At 40.1% G+C, this 26,544-nt stretch overlaps 1 protein-coding gene across 1 annotated transcript in view; it reads right to left on the bottom strand.

Annotated features, from left to right (window-relative positions):
- The window catches only part of LOC127047382 (uncharacterized), a 106,540-nt gene that overhangs the window by 79,499 nt on the left and 497 nt on the right, over positions 1 to 26,544 (bottom strand). The window contains exons 2-9 of the mRNA XM_050945498.1: positions 25,965 to 26,065; positions 23,218 to 23,287; positions 21,816 to 21,946; positions 17,907 to 17,995; positions 14,052 to 14,151; positions 11,862 to 11,905; positions 10,171 to 10,248; positions 3,003 to 3,199 (exon numbers count right to left, since the gene is read on the bottom strand). Coding sequence (XP_050801455.1) covers positions 3,003 to 3,199; positions 10,171 to 10,248; positions 11,862 to 11,905; positions 14,052 to 14,151; positions 17,907 to 17,995; positions 21,816 to 21,946; positions 23,218 to 23,287; positions 25,965 to 26,065 — 810 coding nt within the window. The remainder of the gene's footprint in view (positions 1 to 3,002; positions 3,200 to 10,170; positions 10,249 to 11,861; positions 11,906 to 14,051; positions 14,152 to 17,906; positions 17,996 to 21,815; positions 21,947 to 23,217; positions 23,288 to 25,964; positions 26,066 to 26,544) is intronic.

Genomic DNA, 26,544 nt, shown 5'->3' with positions numbered 1-26,544 from the left:
TGACACTCAGCAGCATATTAAGGTGAAATTCTTGGAACTTTTGGATTGTGATTCGATCCCTTCCCCTGACTGAGGAGGCCTTCAGAGAAAGGATGTTGGAAAGAGAGCAGCAGGTGGCAATGTACCACACCACTGACTGCAGTTGGCTAGAGTGGGTTGGGCTGCCTCACTTGGGAAGATTAAGGAATTAACGTTAGGAGAAAGACCAGAGTCTGTCTGGAGAAACATGGTAAGAAAATGTGTCCTGGCTGGAGCTTGATGGCAAAAGTTGTATAGATGTAGGCCCTATGTAGCCTTAATCTTTTTGTTGATAACAGTAACAAGATAATCTAGAGAACATTTCAGGGCAAAAAAACGTACTTGACAATGCACATCATAACACAAGCGAGGAATCAGTCAAAGCACTGCCTGTCTAGTCTTAGGGCTTGATCCTGTACCCACTGAAGTCAACAGCATTGTTCCCATTGACTTCATTAAGTACGATCAGAGTCTTACTCAAATATAGTTTGTATAAACCCACCTACATCTAAATAAGATGCAATTTATCTCTAACAAATCTATGCCTGTGAGTATTTAGCTAAATATGAAAGCCATCATACAAATACTCTGAACTTTGTAAAGACCAAAAATAAAAGAGAATTTCAGATATTTTCTGAAGAATGAAAATTTACAATAATCTTAAATGTCACTGTCAAAACTACAACAGCAAGGTTCATTTAGTGTTAATTTAAATTGCCCCTCTGTTATTTTAGAATATCTCTACAATCAGATGGAAGATTTGTAGGATTTTTACATGAGGTGAAAAAGAAATGCATGATATCCATCAACAAAAAGAAAAACAGAAAGAAAATCTTATAGTTCAAGCGTGTATTGTAACTAATCCTGCAGTACAACAAAATCAGCAATGTGAACATCAAAAATAGATAGCCTGCCCTGTTCTTTCTGGTGTACGTGTCAAAACACTTAAAACTAAAAGTATTTAAGAAATCTGCCTATCTTCCATCTGTTATATTTCTAAGAGGAGGACTAACTGAAAGTTCATGTGAAAGTTCATTTTAAGTTCAAACGTGTCATATCAGGTCATTTACAAGCTAAAAGTTCATTGGAAGGTTAAGGTTCTATTTTTTAAAAAGACTAGTGGCTAAAAGCAACAAGCTGGCCTTATCAGACTATTTGTCATTTGATTATGTTGCATGAGCAGAAGGTTCACTGTACAATTTTAAGATAGAAATGTTTTGTTTAAAAATAAGGCGTATATGAATCTTAGGATTTTATCCTAATGAGTTTTTAGTTTGAGTTTTAATTGTTTTGGGTTTTATAAGGGAACTAGATTCCCATATTGGATAAGATCCATAAAAAGCAAATTCCTTTTCACATTGGTTTGTCTATAAAACATGGGGACTAAGAACTAAGAGATGTCAAGTTACTCTAAATGAGCAGTTTAGCAAGGTGGCTTGTCCAAACTTCTGATCTTGAAGTCTAGTACTCAGATTTGGGCCTGATATTAAAGTATTTTGGAGGGTAGAGCAGTGGGATTTCTGTAACAGCTGTTCTCTAGCTGAGAAATTTTACCCTTTTAAAGATGACACAGTCAAGAGGCTAAAAAACCAATGTTTATCATGTGTTGTCTTAAGCAGAGTGGTGGCTACCCATTTCCACTAGAGAGAGAGAGAGAGAGAGAGAGAGACTGTGTGTGTGTGGCGGCGGGGGTGGGGGGACTGCATCAGTAACTAGTAACAAAAGGAGGGTGAGATGGATTAAAATGTAGTGAAGTCTAATGGATAGGGGGAGCACTTCCTGAAAGTCACAGCAAAAATATTTTAAGTGCTACAGAAATACATGATTTATTAAACTGGGTAATTATTACATATGTATTTTAATAAAGAAAAAAAAGGTTACTCAAAAATCTGCTGAATTGGTCACAGCTAATCTAAATTTCCAAAAAATGGCACAAAGCAAAGCAATCTGGATATCCTTATGAGACAGCCAATTTTAATATCAGGCTTCAAAAGAACAGACTTAAAAAGTAAAGTTACATGGAAAAAATGAAGTATCAGAGGGGTAGCCGTGTTAGTCTGGATCTGTAAAAGCAGCAAAGAATCCTGTGGCACCTTATAGACTAACAGACGTTTTGGAACATGAGCTTTCGTGGGTGAATACCTACTTTGTCAGATGCATGTAGTGGAAATTTCCAGGGGCAGGTATATATATGCAAGCAAGCTAGAGATAATGAGGTTAGTTCAATCAGGGAGGATGAGGCCCTGTTCTAGCAGCTGGGGTGTGAAAACCAAGGGAGGAGAAACTGGTTTTGTAGTTGGCAAGCCATTCACAGTCTTTGTTTAATCCTGAGCTGATGATGTCAAATTTGCAGATGAACTGAAGCTCAGCAGTTTCTCTTTGAAGTCTGGTCCTGAAGTTTTTTTGCTGCAGGATGGCCACCTTAAGGTCTGCTATAGTGTGGTCAGGGAGGTTGAAGTGTTGCCAATATACAAAAACCTGTAGGAGAACACTTCAACCTCCCTGACCACACTATAGCAGACCTTAAGGTGGCCATCCTGCAGCAAAAAAACTTCAGGACCAGACTTCAAAGAGAAACTGCTGAGCTTCAGTTCATCTGCAAATTTGACACCATCAGCTCAGGATTAAACAAAGACTGTGAATGGCTTGCCAACTACAAAACCAGTTTCTCCTCCCTTGGTTTTCACACCCCAGCTGCTAGAACAGGGCCTCATCCTCCCTGATTGAACTAACCTCATTATCTCTAGCTTGCTTGCATATATATACCTGCCCCTGGAAATTTCCACTACATGCATCTGACAAAGTGGGTATTCACCCACGAAAGCTCATGTTCCAAAACGTCTGTTAGTCTATAAGGTGCCACAGGATTCTTTGCTGCTTTTATGGAAAAAATGGAAACTACAATAACCACTTTAGTCTGCCAACATAACTTACTGAATAGATTTCTTCAATATAAGGGTCCTCTGCCTGCAACAGCCACTAACCTTGAATTTCAGTAATGGAAACTTGAGAAAAGTCACATGTGACATCTGGTAAGAGATAACACTCAGGATTGCCAATTTCATACACCAACTGTTCAGCCACCGTGCCAAAAGAGATTAGGCCTCCTGTGTCAGGTGGTTTGGATAGAGTAAAGCATCCATCAGAAGAACATTCTACTATGGGAAACCCCATGTTATGCCTAAAGAATGAAAAACATTAAAAATGTTAAGAGTTCAGAATAAAAGAAAAATATTAATTACTTCATAAATAACTAACACATACCAACATTTTTATAGAAGCAACTAAATTAAATATTAGCCAATAAGATACAGCACAGAGCCTTCGTAGACACAAACTCAAGAAAATACTCAATAAACTGTCAAGACAATCAACTAACTGTGTTACCTGCGATAAGACACGTAAGACCACACACTTACATAAATTAAGTTGCCCAGTAATAAAATGTAGAAGTAATCATAGAAAGAACCCCCAAAGACCCCAACAATGACTAAAAGAGGGGTGAAGGAGTAGCCATAGACTACGACACTAAACTAGACTACGCCATAGACTACGGCAGTGGTTGAAGAGGTGGGAAGAGAATAAGAGGAGTAAAGACTCATGAAAACCCAAGGAAGAGGTAGAACACAGAAGGAAGGTTGTGACCAACAGTTCTGAAAGTAGACAGGCAGATACAGGAAATCAGAATGGAAAACCGGCCCTACAACTTGGCCATGAGGTCACTGGCGATTTATTAGGGTGGGTAAAGTGGAATGGAGGGAGGAGAAAACAGAGCACTTAGGAGTGTACTAGAGGAGCAGTCAAAACAACAGAAGCAGACTAGGTTCAAGGATCTTGGAGGCAAAGGGACGTAGGGAGATAGGATTAATTACATCTTTTGAAGATATCTTTGTGGCCTTTGTAATAAATAATAAATGGAAAATCAGAAAATGGAAAGTATTTAAAGAAACACATAAATCATAATTCAGTGCAGTAAAATAGTAAAACCCAGATGGGTAAGAGAAAACAGTGAGGCAAAATAAGGAGAAGAGCAGTACGACAAAGAGAGAAACAGAAGGTTTTCATAAAAAACAACGTAATTGCACAGGGAAAATACTGGGAAAATGATAAAGCAGTAATAAATACAGTTCCAACACTGCTAAAATGTGGTTGACTTTTCATGGGCATCTGGACAAACTCTTGAATACAGTAGAATCTCAGAGTTATGAACACCTGGGGAATGGATGTTGTTTGTAACTCTGATATATTTGAAACTCTGAACAAAACATTATGGTTATTCACAGTACTGTACTTTATTTGCCCCTTTTTTGGGGCGGGGGGGGGGGTCTCTGCTGCTGCCTGACTGAATACTTCCAGTTCCAAATGAGGTGTGTAGTTGACCAGTCAGTTTGTAACTCTGGTGTTCTTAACTCTGAGGTTCTACTGCAGTTGCTTTCCCAGTTTTAAAGGCTTATCTTTCTGTTTCAAAGAACTTCTCTGAGTAGAAGCAATGATCAAAAAAGACACTTGAAACAAAACCAAAATGTTATAGCTTCTAAAGAGGCCACTTGGCTCAACTCCTCTGATAAGAAGGTGGAGATCTGTCGAAGAAAAATTTTCCAGAGAGAAGAGAAGAACAAATGGTGACATAAGAGGCGCTAAGGAGCTATATAGTCCCCCAAAGCTTCTCTCTCGGGGCTTGCTTTTGATAGAGGCTCAGCATCACAATTCTCATTGAAATCAGTGATCATCAAGCTCTAAATGCATACTTAAAATTGTTTGCCTTTGGAACAGTCCTCCTAACTAATTATGTTCTTGTTCTAATATAGGCAGTGTGCGCCACACAACAAAATTGGTTACAGAAAAGTTAGATGCACGAAGTCTGGAGAACAGATATACATGAAGTTTTAAGGGAAGTAAGCAAAGAAACCAGTGAACTCTTAATTGACATTTGTAAAAGTTCACAGGAGTTTGGAGAGATTCCTTAGCATGGGGAATCTGCAAACATAAATCCATTATTTAAATAAAGGATTAAGAGACAAGTTCTGTGACTATAGATCAGCAAAGATTGTTCATAGTGCCGGAGGAAACTTAGAAAAGCCTACCATGAATTCAAACAGAAAAGGTAATATTTCATTAATCTGGTCTTTGAAGCTATTTTAGCCATAAAAGATAAGGGAAATTCAATGAACATGGTGCACTGAGATATTGAGAAGTTATTTGATATGGTCTTAGATCAGAAAATAATGGAAATGGAAATTAAATAACCTTTAACACTTAGTTAGCACTTTATAATGTACTGTAAAAAACACAAATATTAACCTCACAACATTGCTGTGAGGCTGTGCACTACCACATGTAATTATCTCAAACTGCAAGTAGGGGAAACAGACACAAAGGATGGCAAAGTGACTTGTCTAAGGCTACACAGCAAGTGAGTAGCAAAATCAGAACTAGAACACAGGAGCTCTTGGCTCCTGCTCCATGCTTACTTCACTGGACCATGCTGCCTCTATGTGCTGAACAGAACAAATAGCTTAAAGCAGTAATGCAAACATCTTGCCTCTGGCTTGGATCCAGCCTTCTTGAGGCACCCAGGCAAATCCTAATTCTGCAGAATGGAAGTTTTCATTTCCTCTGAGATCTCCTACTAACCTAGCCAGACACAGCCACAAGATTAGCAGGAGCAGGGCAAGGAGGAACTGGAACATCCCAGCTTCAACCACCCTACCACCACAGCACCAATTAACTATGGGCCCTACTATACACATGGAAATAGTGATCTTCCCATACTTCAGCCTAATCTGGCCAATTTCAGATGAACATTAAAGGCAACTCTTCAACCCCAGGACTGTATTGCTGATGAAATTCAACTTTCCGCTCTAAACCACTGAGACATTGAAGCTTGTCAAAAAGAAAAAAGTTTTCAAAAAATTAACATTGAACAAATAGCATCTTTCCCCTACAAACTTCATTCTCAAAAACAGCTGAACTATTTTTGCTCAAACTTGCAAAAAACAAAAACAATAAAAAACCCACCCTGAGGCAGAGACAAAGCACTGAAAGTTTCACTCACAAGATTAAATATCTGACAAAGTCACACAACTAAAAACAGCATTACAATGAAAAATGTCAGGCAATCTAATAGCAGTTATTACCATTCAAGCTCTTCAAAACATATGACAAAGGGAAAAAGTTTTGTGAGGGCTGTAAATGGCCCTTCCACTTGTTCACTCAAAGTCATGTTTTTGAAGGCTTTTAGCCTGGACCCTGTTTAACATGAGAAGGTTGTCAGACAAGGTTAGACATGTATCCCTTTTGCTTCAATGGAGGAATGATATAACTTTTGTGAATATCTATGTAGAAGTTACACATCCAAAAGTGGAGCACTGTGTATTGAAAATGCTTGTTGGGACAGAAGCTAAAGTATCCCTTGGTGACTCTCCTTGAATATATCTTCAGTAATCTCCGGGAGGTTTGTTTTTCATATTCTGAAGTTTTGGAAAGATAAGGACATGATACATTTCAGTATTTCCACAAAGAATATTGATCTTCTTGTGGAGAGACCAAGATCCAAAATGGACTACCTGCCATTGTCTTCCTTTGTACCACAAAGTCTTGTCTCCTTCAAAAAAAGTGTCTCTCCACAGAACTGGTTCAAGGATTCCAATGTGTAGAACATGGACTGTTGTACCCTTCACCATCTAAGAAGGTTGCATTGATAGTGTCAGTTGATTTTAATTTACTTTGCACCAATTTTCTGAGATGATTCACTCCCAGATGTGGGTCCACCTGTAAACACCTCACTTTTCACGTGTGGTCACTAATTGTGTGTTCTTCTTTTTATAGGTCCTGACTTGAGACCTGATTTGCAGAACTGCTAAGCACTTGTATAGCTGCAACTGAATGTGCTTTGAACATACTAAGGCCTTGGCTACACTCACACTTTACAGCCCTGCAACTGGGGTGTGAAAAAACACCCCCCTGAGCGCTGCAAGATACAGCGCTGTAAAGCGTCAGTGTAATCAGGGCAGCAGCGCTGGGAGCGCGGCTCCCAGCGCTGCACGCTACACCCATAAGGGATGTGGTTTACATGCAGCGCTGGGAGAGCTCTCTCCCAGCGCTGCCGCTCTGACTACACTCACACTTCAAAGCACTGCCGCGGCAGCGCTTTGAAATTCCAAATGTAGCCATACCCTAAGTGTTATATAACGAAAAGTACTCTGAAAAATCAAATTGGACACCCAAAATTAGTGGAAACTTTTGAATTTAATCTCTCTATGCCTCAATTCACCAAAGATATAATGGAGATAATGCCCACTCATTTCCCAGGGGAGCTGTGAAAATGAATTCATTGATGTTTGTGAAGCACTCAGATACTATAATGATGAGCACCAGAGGAAAGCTTATAAAGGAAATTAATAATTCTCTTCAGAGCCATGTTTGAATAGTGTCATTAAATAAGGCGTTCACATATTGAAAAGAAAACTAAATATTGAATAGCTGCTCATTAAGTGAGCATCATCCAATCTGTACACTGAATGAAATAGGCCCTGTGGGAAAACAATATGTGATCATGTAATAAAAGACTGTATCATATATGCATAGGCACAAAGGGGTTGAATTAAGGTTACACAGAAAACCTTAATTCCGGCATTTCCTAACTTTTGATTGCTTGACTTTGCAACCCTTAATAATGTCCTTTTAATGTTTTAAGAGTGGTTTCAATGTAATTTCCTCAGTTTTTAAAAAAGGAAACAGAAATTCCATTATGTGGCATCATGTTAAGAGCCACATAGTTCATCCACAGTACCAAACTCAGCCACTTGAACTAAAGCAATAACTGATCAAAGCAGTAAGTTGTAGGGCTTCTGTTTTTCAGTGTTTATTAATTTCATATTCAGGGTTTATTTTTATCAATTTTTGAGCTTCATGTAGATATCCAAAAATCTGGGGCTGGGTTTTTCAGAGTTCTCTCTTTGTATATGCTGTAATGAGTAATGTACATTATTCATTACAGTAGTGTATATAAGCATGAGTACTCTCTTTGTAATGCTCCCTATAGAATTTTAATGTATTACTGTTTCACACAGCACTACATTAAAGCGGACTAGGGAACTTTTAGTGTGCACCAGCAGGGTCTACATGAACCAATAAATATGTAACAGGTCAGTGGGCTTTAGAAATCACATGCCCATAGTTGGCATTACGGCTCTGTGTGGACAAGCCCTTCCATATAAGTAACCATTTCCAATGTTTTTCCAATATTAACTGAATAAATGCTAATTTCTTTTTTATTCAAGGCTATTTTATTGGTTAAAACCAAAAATAAAAAGCCCTAGAAGTTGCTGTCCTCTAGTCAGCACTACGGAGGAATGAGACATTTTGTCAGTGGATTTCACAGATGATACTTGCTGGCAGCAGGGGAATGCTGAGATTCAGGAATCTTGGGTTCCATTTCAGGTTCTAGATGGGAGTTTGCTTGGATGGGAACAGACTTCTTCGTATTCCCCACAAGTGTGTTCCCCTCTACCCTTTCCCCTCTAACCTGTCCCTGTCTCAATCCTGTCTCTACCTCATCACTGGCTCCTTGTCCCAGTCCCATTTTCCCCACCTAGTCAACCACAGTCTCCACTCAGGCTTCTGATCCCAGTCCCAGTGTCCATGCCCAATAAATCCTAACCTCAACCCTTCCAGACTCCTTATCCCAGTCTCTCCCACACCCACTGTTCTGGCCTGGTCAGTCCCTCCAGTCCCAGTTCCCTCCACCATTTGCTGATCTGTCTCTCTCTCCCCCACCCATATTCTGCATGCCCATCTCCTCCCAGTCTCCCTCCCCAGGCTTCTCATCCAACCTCACTGCCCTCACCTCCTTCCACTTCTCATCCCCGTGTCTTTGCCCAGTCCCAGTTCTTCCCCTGCATCCAAGCTTATCAAATCTGTCTCAATTCCTTCCACCTCACAGATTTCCAGTTCCAGGCTCCTTGCCCCGCCAATCCCCATCTCTGCCCCCTGATCCAAAATCCAAGTCTCTGCCACCCAGGTACCTGATCCCAGTCTACTATTAAGCACTAATTCCATGCTACCAACAGTCAGCAGTAGTGTCATAGAAATACCATGATTTTAGATAGCCATATATAGGTACATAAATATTCACAGATACATATACTCATACATAATGTGTGTGTATACATACACACACCGAGGTAAGTTAACTATACCTATATACATATACATGTGTATACATGTACATGTCATGGAGTTTTATATATTTGAAGCATCTTTTCCTTTTTTATTAAAACCACGCACCTCTGTTATTTAGAATTAAAAACTCCCAGAAACAAAGATCTACTAGCATATTTACAGGAAACAGCATTTTCTTTGGCTCACTTTAGACAACAAAGCTCTTTTGGAATCCAGTTACATAGGATTTTTAAGCAGTTTCATGGTACTGCAGGATACAAGGGGATATGCCAGTAAGTACGATTAGTTTTATAATGTTGTAAGCTGAACAGAACATTTTGTTACCACAAACACTAACTCTCACTTGATTTTCAAGCTAAACTGTACAATCATTAGGATTATTATGTGTAGGAGAACACTATCCATTAATGAACAAAGGTCTGAAAAAAGAGTATCTGACCCTGCGAGGTGCTAACTCCTGAGGTACTGAATGCTCTCTCCTGAACGGGAGTTGGAGGCATTATGTAATTCACAGAAGGGGTTTAGCACCTTGCAGGATCAAACCCGGACTAAGAAACACAGAAAAAGCATAGCAGCCTGGGTGATCCAACTGAAGGACTGACATAGCAGTTATGAAGTATACAATTGCCATTATCAAAGAACACAGTGAGAAGACAACAGACAGTAAAGAACCAAGAATAATACCAGATCATTCTAAAAAGTAGACAATAAAAATATATTTTACAGAAAACAATGCCAAGGACAACAAACATGCAAATATATGTCCCACAGCTGCATTTATCAAAATTAATGACAAGACTCCATTTGGAGCATGACAGGCCCTATGTAGTCAGGAAAGATAATAGAAATACGGAGGTTGTGTATCTTAAAGAGGAAATACGACAAAATACTCAGGAAAAAGCACAGAGTAAAAAAATGGGCCTAATGGCTACACACAAAGACTTTTATATCAGTATTACAGTTCCCTACCAGTCTGGAATAGTATGCCAGTCTGTGAATATTCCACCTGTACACTGAGCACCACATTCAGTGAGATGGCCTGCAAGACTGGAAAACAAAGAACACTCCAATGAGTAACTATATTGAAAAACAAGCTGACACTCAGGGCCGGCGCTTGCATTTAGGCGGCCTAGGCAATCGCCTAGGGCACCAGGATTATTGGTGGGCGGCGTTTTGCCAGAGGGGGCGGCAAGCGGCTCCGGTGGAGCTGCCGCAGTCGTGGCTGCGGATGGTCAGCTGCTCCCGCGGCTCTGTTGGAGCTGCCGCAGTCGTGGCTGCAGACGGTCAGCTGCTCGCGCGGCTCCGGTGGAGCTGCCGCAGGCACGACTGTGGCAGCTCCACCGGAGCCGCGGGACCAGAGCGCGGGGCGGCGAAATTGCCGTGCGCCTAGGGCGCTAAAACCCCTAGCGCCGGTCCTGCTGACACTTATTCACAAATATAACAGTACAGTATAACCATGGTTAAATAAGACTGAAGGGAACATGCTGGACACCTCCTTCATAGCTATTTGATGCAGTTTTATATATCAAGGCCAAGATTTTAAAAAATGACTAGTGATTTGGAGTGCCCAGCTTCGGGCTCTGAGGCTTCCTGCTGCACAGCTGGGAGCCTGGCTGACCTGGAAACCCCCAGCTAAAACCAGAGCCCCCAGGATATATAGGGACCCTGCTCCATGACAGGGAATCCACTGGTGACTTTCCAGGAGTTGGGCAGCTGGCTGGCCTATTTTGTTTGGAATAGTCAAACCAAAAATGTTTCAATTTTTCCAAAACAAAAACTCTTCAGAATGTCTCTTCTGTGGGAAATTCTAACATTTCAAGTTTTCATACCAAATTAGGTTAAAAACTTTTTCAAAGTGTCAGAATTTTCTGCAGAACAGACATTCTGAGTTTTGAACAGATCTGTTGATGAGTCCACTGGGATTAGCTGAATATCACTCTTTCATACATTTCAAAGCCAAAAGAGGGACCAGTCTGATTGTCTAGTCCAAGGGTCTCAAACTCAAACTCAATCTACCTTACGGTCAGTGCCAGTCCTCAAATCCTCCCAGCAGGCCAATAATGTCACTCATGCCACCCAGAACTCATCCCCCCAAACTCCACCCCCGACCTGCCTAAGGCTCTGGGAGGGAGTTGGGTGGGGGAGACGCAGGGGTGAGGGGGAGCGCCCAGGGGCAGCAGGTGGGGCCAAGGAAGAGACCCAGCCCCAAAATTTCTGGAGCCCGGCAGGCCACATTAGGGAGGTTCTCGGGCTGCAGATGACCCGCAGGTCGGGACTCTGAGACCCCTGGTTTAGCCTGACCTCTTGTCTACCACAGGCCATAGAACTTTACCCAGTAATACCTGCATCCAGCCCCGTTACCTTATCGTCTATAAGATAAGGTTTCACTCCTTTTCTTAAAATGGACACAAGCCATCTATATAGTTTCTAAAGCATATTTTTAATTTTTCTTATTCTTTTATTAAAATTTAGGTTCCAAAGTTTCACAGAATGTTTACTTTTTTAAAGAGCTTATTTAATAAACTGTAGCATCCAAACAAGTGTATTCAACAAAATGGCCACCCATGTATTGTGTGTGTTGAAGCTCTTTAATAGCTTACTTAATTTTATTTTAAAAATCAAGACAATTTTATAACATTTTTAATAGTTATATCATTTACCTTCCAGCTGCTAGTAAGTCAAACTCATCCCTGTTCCAGCCAAACTAAAAAAAAAAATACATATACATTATGTACACACACACACAGGCTTCAAGAGATAATAAAATTAAGTGGATGCTCTGAGTAATAAAGCATTGGCAGCAACCCAATCTTCCTTGAAAATCTGAAGGGATTTTTATTAGTTTTAATTGTAAAGTGCATTAATAAATTAAAATTAACACAATATAAGTAATGAAATATTCAGCATTACTCATTTTTTTGTTTTAACAGAGAAGACAAGCCGTATATGAAAAACCACATACAGGCCACTCTGTGGTTAGTAATGGCAACTTTTCGTGAGAGAAACTAAATAATTTTTATCTCACATATTTAAGTAAGTTATGCATAGAACTACTACTAATGACCTGAACTAAAAAAGCAAAACTTTAGCTAGACATTCTAAGCATGCAGTCAAAGAAGTATAAGATTTTTAAATGATTTATTAATCTTATATTCATACACACACCTAGTAATATTTTAATATGCATCAAAAAGGAAAAAAAAAAGATGTCAACATTCCAAGGTATGTGGTCATAAAGGTATTATGTATATACAAGTGCTCAAAAAACACCATATATCCTGCCTTGTGTTATTTCTGTAGCTAAATTAATCTGAGAAACATCACATTAAAATTCAACTTAAAAAAAATTTGTTTAACCCTAGAAAACAGACCAGCACAAGAAGAAAAAACTGCTCACCAGCATTTTAGAAACAAAACAAAAAAGCACTTGCGCCACCTTGTGGCAAAGGCCATTTTCCATCTCACAATCTTATGCATTATAATTTGAAAGCAGAAAAGATTAAGGATGAAATCCTGTCCTCATTGAAATCAACACCAAAACTCACACTGACTTTAATGGGGCCATGATTTCACCCAGTGTCTCTATTTTTTTGTACTTCAGATAAAACATTATTTGAACAATAAATCCCACATGGAACAAGAGAGCTTGCCGTGACCAGATGCCTCTTGAATGCCCCCTATGGCCGGAGATCATTCTCTGGCACCCTGCCTGTGTTTCCCCCTCTTCCAGTCCCCTCAATAATTCACTCAGTCCGAAGTTCAGCAAGTCACTCCTCTTCTGGGAGAACAATTTATTTAGTCCTCTCAACACACACTGGTCCTTCAGACCCCAATCTCAATTCATTGTCTCTCCCCTCTTAGGCCTCGTCTACACTGGGAGGTGGGGGGGGGGGGAAATCGATCTAAGAGACGCAACTTCAGGTACAAGAATAGCACAGCTGAAATCGACGTATCTTAGATCGACTTAGAATCACTTACTTGGCATCCTCGCAGCGTGGGAACGACGGCCGCCGCTCCTCCGTCGACTTCGCTTCTGCCATGGTGGAGTTCCAAAGTCAACGGCAGAGCAATCGGGGATCAATTTATCCGTGTCTACACCAGACGCGATAAAATCGATCCCCGATAGATCGATCACTACCTGCCAATCTGGCGGGCAGTGTAGACGTGACCTTAGGTACGGTGTCTCCAGCCCTTCTTTCCAGATCTGGGTCCCAATTCTCTCTTCCCCCACCCAGTAGGAATTTGGCCCTCCAAGGCCCAACGCTGACTCAATCTCTCCCCCTGCACTACTTAGGTAGGGAGTTGAGTTCCAAACCTTCCTTCACAAAGCTGGGTCCTAATTCACATTCACTACCAGGCTTTACCTGGCTGGAGTTCAGCTTCCTGGCTCAGGCTACTACATTCTGCTGGTATTAGGGTCCTTCCTATAGGAGAAGCCTTTCTCACTTCCTAAAGTCACTTTACAATTACCTGAGCTTCTAATTTCATTGCAACCATCTGCCGCCCTTTATAGGGAATTACCTGATCCAACTCAGGTGTGCCTTTTTAGTAATCAGCGTTGACTAGCCCCATGCTTTCCAGGCCTTAAGGGGGGGCCTAAGGGGATCATTTTAACATATGTATTAAATGAAACTGAAAAGATGTCATGTGCCTTATGGCAAATTAATATGAATGTCAAACAACAAAGAAAAGGCCAAAAGCTACATGACCTCATTATTTTTATTAAAATGTAAATACTAAATTAAAAAGAAAAGTACCTGACAATGATTACTAACTGTTCATTCATATGTATTCACAATACTATGAAAAGAGGATTAAGCCCTCGTTATGAAAAACTGATTTATACTTACAGAATGAATGAGTGGTCCTAATACAATGCCACTGTCAACACATCTACCAGTCACAACAATATCAGCTCCAAGGTCAAGAGCCCTGCTTATTGGTCTTGCTCTAACATAACAAAAACAACATTTTTTGAGTATTTAATTCACACTTTTAAAATAACTATTTTTAAAATTTCTTTTAAAAATTAAATTTATGCCAGTGGTATCATATTACATCATACACACATCCTTTATGATATTCACTTAAAAACACCCATTCTAAATATCTGAATACGTTCATTATGTTCATTATATAAAGGATCATTCATTAGAAACACAGGGCAAACTAATAAAGCTAGCCACCTAAATTATGCAGACAAAGTTGTCTTCACACACACTAAGAGGTATGTGTTATCTGGAGGTTTCATTTTTTTTATTAACAACAATAATATTTAGCACTCTGATCTTTAGATTTCAAAGTATTTTACAGAGAAGGGCAAGTATTATTTCACAGAGGGGAAAACTGCAAATGGCAACAAAAGGGAAAAATGATTAAGATTACGGAACAGCTTCCGTATGAGGAGAGATTAAGAAAGCTGGGACTGTTCAGTTTAAAAAAGAGATGACTAAAGGGGGATATGGTAGAGATCCATAAAATCATGAATGGTGTGGAGAAAGTGAACAGGGAAATGTTGTTTACCCCTTCATATAACACAAAAAATAGTGATCACTGAATTAAATTAAAAGACAGTAGGTTTAAAACAAACACAAAGTACTTCTCCACACAATGTACAGCTCACCTGAAGAACTCATTACCAGGGGATGTTGTGAACGCCAAAAGTATAACTGGGTTAAAAAAAAATTAGATAAGTTCATGGAGGAAAGGTCCATCAATGCCTATTAGCCAAGATGATCAGACAATCCCATGCACTAGGTCACCCTAAACCTCCGACTGCCAGAATCTGGGACTGGATGATGGGATAGATCACTCAATAAATTGCCCTGTGATGCTCATTCCCTCTGAAGCATCTGGCACTCGCCACTGTCAGAAGACAGGATACTGGGCTAGATGTTATGTTATGTTCTACTGCCTCGTGTATAGCTCATTGTGACTTTTGCTTTTTTTATATATTGAGGGTCAATAAGTAAACAAGCCAAGAGAAATTTCAAAAGAAAATATTGACTGACAAACTAAGAGCAGCAAAGAGTCCTGTGGCACCTTATAGACTAACAGATGTATTGGAGCATGAGCTTTCGTGGGTGACTATCCACTTCATCGGATATATACCCACTTTGTCGGATGCATTCGACGAAGTGGGTATTCACCCACGAAAGCTCATGCTCCAATACGTCTGTTAGTCTCTAAGGTGCCACAGGACTCATTGCTGCTTTTACAGATCCAGATTAATACAGCTACCCCTCTGAAACTGAGAGCTCTCTTTCAACATTTTTGTTCCATCTAGAAAAAATATGTATGCTGCATTAAATACTTACCTATCTTTCCTTGAATACTTGAAAATTTTCCTAGACAGTAAGATGTGCAGTCATGTAGTCTGCATACAAATCTGTGGAAACCATTTATTTAAAGGGACCAAAAGAAAACTCCATTTTCACACAGCAGGAATGTGGATTTTTGCAGTAAGAAAATGTTTGAGAAGTTGAACAAATTAGCTATTTTTGTTTAGGCGTTTTAAAAAAAAAACCAAAAAAACCCACGTAATGACTTTTGGTGGCCTATGTGAAAGAAATGGGAGGACTCCCTGTGCACTTCACTGTGGGCAAGTGGCTATTTTTAAAATTACCATAACACTGGGCAGCCCTTTGGGAAGTCACAGCAAAGAGGATGAGTGAGATGGATACTATTCCTGTCCACAGAAGCTGTCCCTACGGAACAGGGTGAAAGCAAAATAGTGGAGCTATGTGGGGAATACTGAACTGCTTATGTTGTACCTGGTATGTTAGGAGATCACTATACGTACTAAGGACTAGAACTCTGGCAGCTTTCATCAGCAGTAAATTTACAACAAAAATCTTACAATATGTTTGTATTCTTATCTGATTGTGCTACATAGAATCATATATTTTCAGGCCAGAAGTGACCATTATGATCATCTAGACCAAGGGTGGGCAATAATTTTTGCAAGCGGGGGGGCACATTTTGATAAGTTGCCATGGGCCGCACATTGCTACTATATTAATGGAGGGGATGTGGGGTCTGGGAGGGAGTTTGAGTGCATGAAGGAGTGTTGGGGTGCAGGAGAGGGTGAAGGGTGTGGGCTCTGGGAGGGAGTTTGGTGCAAGAGGGGGCTCCGGGCTGGGGCAGGGGTTTGGGGTACAGGAGGGGGTGCAAGGTGCAGGCTCTAGCTGGGAGGCACTTATCAGAGGTGGCTCCTGGCTGGTGGTGCAACAGGGCTCAGGCAGGTAGCCTGCCTGCCATAGCCCCACACTGCTCCCAGAAGTGGCTGCAGCTGGCTGCTGCTGGCACGTCTTTGCGTGCCCCTTGTAGGGGAGGGGCAGCGGGTCTCCGTGTGCTGCCCATGCCCGCAAGCACCACGCCCACAGATCCCATTGGTCAGTTTTCAGCCAATGAGAGCTGTGAGGATGGTGCTGGGAGCAGGGGCAGCACGCAGGGCTGCCTTTCCCTCCCGCCCTGCCAGGGGCATGCAGAGACGTGCCAGCAGCAGCCGGCCACTTCTGGGACCACGCCCCGCTGCACCACGGGACTTTTAGTGGCCCGGACTCGAAGATCGCGAGGGGGCAGAGGAGGCCGGACAGAAATGTTAGTCAAGTCAGGCTGGACAGAAACGTTAGATGGGCCGGATCCGGCCTGCAGGCTGTATTTTGCCCACCCCGATCTAGTTTGACCTCCTGCATAAAATAGGCCACACAATTTCTTCCGATGATCCCTGCATCAAGCCCATAACTTATGGTTGAGCTAAAACATATCTTATGTTCTCTGCAAACAAAAGACTTTAGACTGCCAAAAATCAAAGAGAGAAGAGTTACAAGAGTAGTATTTTGAAAAAGAAAAGAGAACTGAAGACATTTAGTCTTTTAGAATCATATGCCAACACATTCATTGTCTTCAAGTAAACCAGGCATGTGTGTATACTTATAACTGGACAGCTTTTAAAAAATTCTGAACAGTCAAATAGTGATATAGAATAGGAATGATGAGCCAACTCACTCCTTTCCACAAAAAAGCCTGCAGAAGTGGGACAAATGGAAGAAAACTCTTGAAAGTTCCTCTTCTGACGTTTTATCTGAACCTTTCCCCCAGGAGGAAAGAACAGTTATGCTCCCCATGGAACAGACAGGAAGTTTGGTTCCCAGTATCCGCAGATCCATAAAGGTTCTGGAGGGCAGGACCACCTACGCAGAGACTTCTGGACAGCCCAGCTCCATCAGGAGTTTCACAGCAGGGAGAGGTACCACAGAAAAGCTAATGCAGCCTAAGATTACATTACCTTTTTCACAGATTCCAATGCTTTTGTTTAGGGATGATGGCTTCAGAGCAACTGCCCCCTGTCCCACCATCCTGTTCCATGCAAGGAGAGCAGCCTCTGCACGTGGATCTCAAGGGATTGTTGGAATTGTTTAAAATTAAACTGAACTAAATTTTTTTGCCATGAAATAAAAGATGAGGACGAATGGTGAGTGATGCCAAAGAGCTACAACAGGAAAATCTCAGTGCTAAATATTTATGAGACAGAAAGTAAATAAATCTGACTTTGCAGGCTGCCCAACACCATTAATTCACTACATTATTATTATTTTACTTGCAAACCAAAACAAACTATCTTGATGCAATCAACAGAATGTTTATGACATCAACATTTTTAAAACAACATACAAAACATGCAACTTCTTAAACTATCTCACCCAAGATATGCGTTCATGCTGTGAATATTCTCTGGAAATGGCTTCCCATTCTCCATATCTGTGATACCATCTCCTTTTAGGCTGTCTTTCTGTTAAAACATCCAGGTCTATAAATATTTTACAGTACTAAATATCAGACAACAGTAAATATCCATCTTTTAGTAGCTCTAGGCAAAATGGTAATGTTAAAATACCTAACAAAAAGTAAATCACTTTAACAAACACTGTCCAATAAGAGGCTGAGTTAATCTTTTTTCATCAGAGCATTCGTGAAGTCGGAGGAAACAAAGTCTTCAACTTCTAAGACAGTAAACCTACACAATTTATCAACTCATTGTAAGTTACAATTTCTTCAGATGCCCTTAACACATTTAAAATTGAACATAATCAAACCCTTTCCACAGAAATATCTGCTGTAATGGCAGTAGTTGCAAGGTCAGAAAATGAAGCTAGTGTTAAGGCTCAGGCCTCACCTCACTGGTTTCAGTAGCACAATATCAGTTCAGTCTCACAGTGGATAGCTGACAGTTCATTAATTGTGGAAGAACTTCTCTGGAATCACATGAAATATTTGGATCTGGATTACCTATCTAAACAACCTTTCTGAGGACCGAACTTCTAATTCTAGACAGCTGTCAACATTACAGATGCCAGCAGGCCTTCTATATTGACCCAGTTAATAAACTGGATTTTAGTGGCTTGATCTTTGACCTTTTCTCTTCAGTCCATCCCTATTTCTTACTACCAAAGCTAATAAAGATAGAGACTACTCTAATTGATTAGCAACTTAGCATTTCTTTTTATTAAGTGTAAGATTGGAACTTTACACACACTAAAGTTTTATCACACTGCATCGATCAATTTAAAATGTTTGGTATCAACAATACATATTATTATTGTTAGAGCCCTAAAAATCTGCAGATATCTGCTTTATATCTGAGGACCATGTTCGTGAATTGTGGATCGGATGCGGATATAAATTTTGAATCTGCACAGGGCTCTAATTATCATCTACATAACTATGTGTCACTCATTTGATTACTGGACTAACAAATTAGAGAATCTAAATGCTGACTGCAGATCAGGAATGTCTAAACTGTGGTCCTGGGATGATCAAAACAACAACATACCAAAGGTGAATTCCTGGCTTCATTAGAATCAATGACAAAATCCCCACTGACTTCAGTAGGGTGAGGATTTCACCCCAGAAGTCAAAGGGTTGCACCTAATTTGTAAACAATGGAGCAGATTCCAGCTTTCTTCGCATTTAATGGCACGCTAGGAACTGTAGTGTCTGATGGCATGCCTCTGTATTAATAATTTGAGAGGGCGCAGGCCAATCTGTGACACCTGAAGTACATTTGAACAACACTGTGGCCATCTCTGTCTTAAGTTATAGCAGTTTTCCCATCAAGTGTAACATACAATATACTGAAATATCTATCAGTTTTCTGCTAGACTTCCTGAGTTAAAGGGAAAATAATCACATCTACAAAAAATACTATATGAAACACAGCATTTTTCATTCTAATTCTCTTTGTTTTTGCATAGGTGGTGTGCATATAGAGGAAAAATGCAGCCTCTTAGCACAATGTTACCTAGATTTCAAACATCTTAAGGCACCCAAACGGCAAACATACCAACTATGAACTACCTTAGACTTAATTACAATAAGTTACCTACTAAAGAAACCAGCTTGTACTTTATAAGCTACAGTAGAACCTCCGAGTTATGAACACCTTGGGAATGGTGGCTGTTCGTAACTCTGAAATGTTTATAACTCTGAACAAAATGTTATGGTTGTTCTTTCCGAACTTTACAACTGAACATTGACTTAATACAGTTTTGAAACTTTACTATGCAGAAGAAAAATGCTGCGTTCCCTTTACTTTTTAGTAGTTTACATTTTACACAGTACTGTCCTGTATTTGCTTTTATTTTATTTTTTTCTCTCTCTCGGCTGCGGCCTGATTGTGTATTTCCAGTTCCAAATTAGGTGTGTGGTTAACTGGTCAGTTCGTAACTATGGTGTTCGTAACTCTGAGGTTCTACTGTATTGGAAGCAATCAACAGACATGAAGCTTTGAGTCTGTGCAAACTATGAAATGTTCAATTTAAGAGATCAAAGATTCACTATTATTTAGTCTATACGGCAACTAGAAATAAAAAATAGCTTAGGGCTAAATCCTGCCTTCTCTGCACTCAGAGAGCGTTATGTACAGTGGCTGAGCTTCTGTCCAAAGTGGACAAGGACTTGCAGACCTGATTCATGAGGGGTTACATCTTCTGCAGACTGCCAAGTCTAGGTACTACAGTGTTTGAGGCACGTCACGGTATCTGCCATTAAAGGTATCCTCCAGGCAAAAGTAATTGAGCAACTCTATAGTCTCTCCACAGCCAAAAGCAAACTGACTACTCAGACTCGACACAAGGGGAGTTGGAGCAGATTTGGGGTGAAATTCTGGGCCCCCTGAAGTCAATGGCAGAACTCCCACTGATTTTCATAGTGTTGGTGTCACTAGGCATAAATCTAGGTAACTCGGGAGGGTGGTAAAACACAAGTGTCAATGAAGCCCTCCTGCTGTAGGCCTCAATGAACCAATGTTCCTCCATGTTAAACACTTTGTGTAACCTAATATGTTAAGAGCTGTAAAATGTAGTGTTGGCAGTTAGTTTTCGGTTGTAACAGCCAGTTCTCTGCTGTAATTCATTAAAGCTAGGCTAAAGCACGCTCAAGGCCGTTTTAAGATACTGTATACATGTCTCAGCAGCGGAGAGGGGGGAGGAAGGGGGAAGACAAAAGATTGAATGAGAAAAGATACTGCAGCTGGATGGGAAAGGAGGCGGGAGTGAGAAATCAGCTAGTCAGCAAGAAAGTTTTGTAGTAAACAACTGGGATATAAAAGGAAGAAACTGCTTGTTTTAGGGGTGCAGGATTTGAGATTGTTATTTCTCCCTTGCACCTTATTTGAGCTCAAATAAACTTGGCTGTTTGCTTCTCCACCCTGGTGTGTTTATTGGCGCGGCACACCAGGCAACGGACCCCACCGCTGTTGCTTGGCCTCAGGCAGTTATCTGCCGGCAACAATAGGGCCAGGTTTTACCCTTGGACTTTATTATTAACTTTTATTTTAAATGGATCTGAAGCACACAAATCATTCCCTTTAAAATGAGTTATTTTTCTAACACACAATTTATATAGCATCATTCATGAATAGCTGGGGAAAACTGGACATTTTTCTCAATGTTAAACATACTAGAAATTCTAATGTCCTGTCTGATTACTAAACATTTTCATCTTGCCCCCACAAATAAATATCTGCTTTTGTAACATGATCCACTAGAAACACTAGCATGATTAGAATTTTGTTGAACCACAGACAAAAAGACAAGGTAGAATAACAGAGGGCCTGCTATTAGTACATTAGAATCCAAAACTAGTCTTACAATGTCAGCTCAAAGAGGAGAATTCATTAGCTCCTAGGTACACTCAAGTTACTATTCATCTATACTAAACATGTCAGTTTTGTGAATAAACCACTAAGAACTGAAACACCAGAGCCTCTTTAGACTCTTGCAGTCCCTCAGATCAGATAACTCAAGCCTTCTGAGTTTAACAAATAAAAAACATGATCCCTAGTAGTGATTATGGAATCACCTGCGTCTGCAATCAATCTAGCTTGTTTAAATTAAATCTGATTTGAGTAATATACATTTAACTTTGTGCACGCCATATATAAAACAGACCAAGGATAGAGGTTATTTTCTCAAATAATGATGCAATGTATAATAATTAAACAAAAGTGAAGCACTCAATGACACATATTTTAAATGTCATCTCTGTGCTGTATTAAAGAATTAATCAAACTTCCCACACTTCTACTGAGCCATAAAACATCAATAAAATACCTCGCCCATCAGATCATCTCCAGCAACAACAGCTATTTTCAAATCAACGTCAGCTTTCTTTGCCACTTCTTGAAGACCAGCAGCACACACAAGTGGATTCATTCCACCAGCATTACTAATGACACGAACACCTTAACAGAACAAAAAGTTCAGTGTTAAACCACTAGTTATACTACAAAAAAGGCTTAACACCCTGAGCCCCAGAAAGCACTGTTGCATGTTGTCAAGCACATGATCAATCAGAACAATAAACCAAATGTTGTGCTTTCTTATCAAGTCTACAGATAAACAGAGTTGTGATTGGTGCAACTCTGAAACCTAATAATAATTTAAACGTCTACACTGTTCACTACTTCACTGAAGACTCTTGGGCAGAAACACACAGCTATTCTAACATTGCAGGCATAATCTGAATTGTGAGAGGATTTTAGGGAGATTAGTACTACCTTTTACCCACAAATTTGACTTCTAAGGAGTTGTGAAGAAAATTGCTTTGGCTGAATACTATTAGTATAAACCTTTTATTAGTATAAATCAGTAAGTCTCTTCCACAAACAGAAGTTGGTCCAGTAAAAGATATTACATATCTTAATATAAACAGATAGAGATGGTCAGGAATTTTTAATGACATGTTCTTTCATTGGAAAATGCTGATCTATCAGAACTGAAACTGTTCACAGGAAAGGGTTTGTTTTGATAGATTTTTGGTTTTAGACAAAATTTTGAAACAAAAGTTTAAAAGTGTCTAAACATCCTGTTTTGACACTTTCTAAATGAAAAGGTTGTTTTTCAGTTTGAAATGACTTTTCATTTTGAAATGTAATTTATAGTAAAAAATAAAAAGGTTGAAATCAAAACAAAATGTTTCAGAATTATAAAAGTGAAACATTTCATTTGACCCAATCAATTTTTTTCCCCGGATTTTCTGTTCACTAAAGTTTTCAAGATACTTGCCCCAATTCAGGATAGGGAATGTTTTGGATTTTTTTTTTCCAAATTCTGAAAATTCTCTGGAATGGGAAAACCATTTCCCACCTCACTCATTAAACAGTTAACATGAAACTGGATAAAAGTACATCTCAAAGGAGACAAGAAAAATACAGGTTCCCTTTTAAAATAAACACATAGCTCAATTTATACAGAAGTAATATATAGTGTATTAGGTATGGGGAAAATGAGAATTCCCTTTGTTGAATGTTTTCATTCAAACCATAGAAAAAAACAGTCAGACTTCCTATATTCAGCTTTGAAGTAACAAAGTACACAATGAAGATATGAACACTGTGAGGTTCTGAGCATCCCAACTAATACTGAAGACAATAGTAGTTAAGAGTGATGAGCACTTCAAAGATCAAGCTATAAATTATTAAAGTTATCCAACCCATATTATTCTATAACATACCTTTCCTGTGAATGTCCTTAATATAGGGACCCATTGCAGTAAACACAAAATCAGGAGTGTAACCCAAATCCTGAAATAATAAAAAGTTATATAATGTACTTGCCAAATCTTTGTCATGGGTAAATCAACTCCTTCTCTTTATCAGCTTTCAGATTGCAGAAAAGATTGAAAAACAGCCTATACTCATTTTCTTAATTCTATAATTTAAAATGATGGATTTCCTTTTCTAAAGGAAACCTGGAAAACATTTCTTTAAAATAAAAAAATCCTTAACTTAGCAATATATATGTTAAAATAAACACAACACAAATGGACATCAGTATATTTTCACAGGTGTCTAATTATATATTTCAAATACCACTATTTTTAATTAGCCTACAGGGAACAAATGATCCAATCAATTCCATTTATAAAGTAAAATACAAAATATTGACAACATATAACAAAACACTTCACAACTATTCCATTCCAGGAGAAGTTTTATTGAAGCCATATGAATTGAGACAATGCATTCAAATTTCAAGCCATATGCGCCTAACTCTCTGCTGGTGTAAACTGACAGAACTCCTTTAAAGGCAATGAAGTTCTGCCAGTTTCATTAGCAGATATTTGGCCCATTGTTTTTAACATTGAATTGAATTCATCCACAAGCTAATGGGACTACTCATGTGACTAAAATTATTCATATGCCTAAATCTTTGCAGGATTAAGGCCTAAGGACTCAATCCAGCTCTCACTGAAGATAATGGGAAAACTCCTTTTGAATTCAGTAGGCCTGACCTTATGAGGGACTGACCAACTGCTGAAATAATAAAGGCTAATGATGTTTAGTACCACTCAAGATTCCACCCTAAAATTGATATATGAATGGTGAAGGATAATTTCCTCCTCTACTGAAATGCAGCGATCTCTGGAGCAGCCAAGATCAAATATTTTAATCTCAAATTAATATGTTTATTAAACCTATGAAGCTATGTTTATATTAAAGTGCATCTTATATTCAGACATGACTATAATTTACAGAATAAGAATGAATAATGGAAACTACAATGACTACTCCTGAGGGCATTCTGCACCAAAAAAATAAAAATTATGTGCACAGTATTTTAAAATTCTGCAAAATTCTGCAAATTTTATTTGACAAATAAATGTGGAGGCTCCAGCATGGCATTGGGGAGCACATGCCACTGGCTGCACAGACGTGGGAGATCACTGTGCAGCCCCCCCCCCAGGACACAGACTCAGCGATGAGGCTGCACCCAACCCGGGCCTGTCCCAGAAACACCCCAGGGCCATGCCCCTCCATGCCAGGTGAACCATTTGTGGGCAGGCAGGCTCAGCAATGCAGGATCCAAGTGTGGAGGGGCTTAGTGTGGGGGGATCCAGGCATGGGTTCAGAGGGGTCTGTGTGGGGCAATCCGGATATGGATGGCTCAGGGGGGGATCTGGGTGCGGGGGGGATCTGGATGCACAGGGGCTTGTTGAGGGGTTCAGTTGCAATGGTAATGGGACTCTGCAGGGGGATCCAGGTGAAGGTGATTGGGGCTAAGTGAGGCGAGTTGGGAGGGAGGGCTCAGTGGGGAGTCCAGATGCTGGGGGAATGAGGCTCAGTGGGGTGGGGATCCAGGTGCAGCTGGGTAAGGCTTGGTGGGGTGGGGATCCAGGTGGCTTGGTGGTCTGATATACGTTCAGGGAGAGTGGAGCTCATCAGGAGGGTTCTGAGTGCAGGTGGGGGTGAGGCTCAGCAGGAGGGACTGGGTATGAGGGGGCCTGGATGCACAGGGGAAGGGTGGATGGAGGAGCAGCTTCCTAAATAGGGATCTCTCCCCCTGCAGGTGAGGAGCAAGGGGTACAGGAAGGGGGTGGGAATTTGCAGAGCTTCCTACAGCTGGAGTAGAAATCTGGTGGTGGTCTGACCCAGTCTCAGAAGTCGTGCAGGGGAGGAGGAAATCCCATCCTCTGCAGGCTAGCCATGACTAGCAGCTAAACCTGGCACAAGGTAGGAGCCACCAGCCAGATCTTCCCCAATCCTGCCTCCTGTCCCACAATGATCTACCTCTCTGCTGGCTGCCCTGGGCATCTGAAAGATACTGCTGGGGAGGGTCACATGACCACTCTTGTGGCTTCCCTTTGCTTTCCCATCAGAAAGTCATTTTCCTGCAGGGAAGCAAAGAAATCTGCAGGGGATATAAATTCTGTGCATGCATAGTGGTGCAGAATTCCTCCAAAAGTAAATAACACTCTGATCTTCCAATATGTTTGTATTGCATTTAACAGTGTCTTTCTAATAGAGCTATATTTCTGCTATTTCTTAGTAGTAAGATTTTATGTTAGTCAGTCAAATCAGATCTGCCATCTGTCATTGCAAATTAAAATAATCAAGACTAAATGTTTGCACTGTAAGACTATTAATATTCTCCTATGTAAATACTAAGCTTACTCTTGCAGATTCTTATTCATGCAAGTAGGCCCAGGACCGTTGGCTGGACTGGGCCTGATTTATTTTAAAATCTTAATGTTCATATGATAATGCTTTCCAGCCAACCGTTCTGCATCACTCAGCAACTGCAAAGATTTGAAGCACTTTTAAAACATTGATCATTTTGTGATATCTGAATATTTCAAATAGCTCAAACTGTAAAACTTAGTTAATGAAATCAAATCATCAGTTATACAATTCTTTGATTCCTTTCTCATGTGAAATTGCTTGAATTATTATTTCAAACTTAAAATCATTCTTTCCTTACCGGTGATTTGGCTTTTACAGCTGTCAACAGAGACATTGTAATTTCAGAAAGATAATCAAAAACCAGAAAATCCAGTTTTCCTCCATAGAGAAGCTGAGGAACTAATCAAAAAGATATTAAGTAACTCTTAGTTGAAAGTCGTATTTTGTAGTAAAAGCCACTTCATTTTCAAAAAACAAAATCAGAAAAACATACATTACTGCAAAGCATGAGACAATATATTAACGATAGAAATATCACTGTTAAGATTTTGGGCCCAATCCTGCAAACATGCATGCGAGGTATTTTACTCACTTAACCAATTCCGTTAAAGTCAACGTGTGAGCAAATCACTCACATGAGTAAGTGTCTGTAATACTGCACACTAAATATTTTGTTGTTTGGGGGCTGATGCTTAGTGTTGTGCTGGGATCACTGTTTTATTTATGTACTGGAGAGGAAGGGGGAACTGTTTTAAAAAACCAAACACAAAACACCGTACCTATCTCTAGAACTACACCTACAACATAGGGCGGGGTGGGGGGAATGACGCCCCCTACTGGCTTGGCCAACACCACTAGAGATGCTCATGCCAGTCAAG

The sequence above is a fragment of the Gopherus flavomarginatus genome, chromosome 3 (genome assembly GCF_025201925.1).
Source record: "Gopherus flavomarginatus isolate rGopFla2 chromosome 3, rGopFla2.mat.asm, whole genome shotgun sequence".
NCBI classification, from domain to species: domain Eukaryota; kingdom Metazoa; phylum Chordata; order Testudines; family Testudinidae; genus Gopherus; species Gopherus flavomarginatus.
The sequence above is the reverse complement of the archived record's forward strand: the minus strand, read 5'-3'. Positions and strand labels throughout refer to the sequence as shown.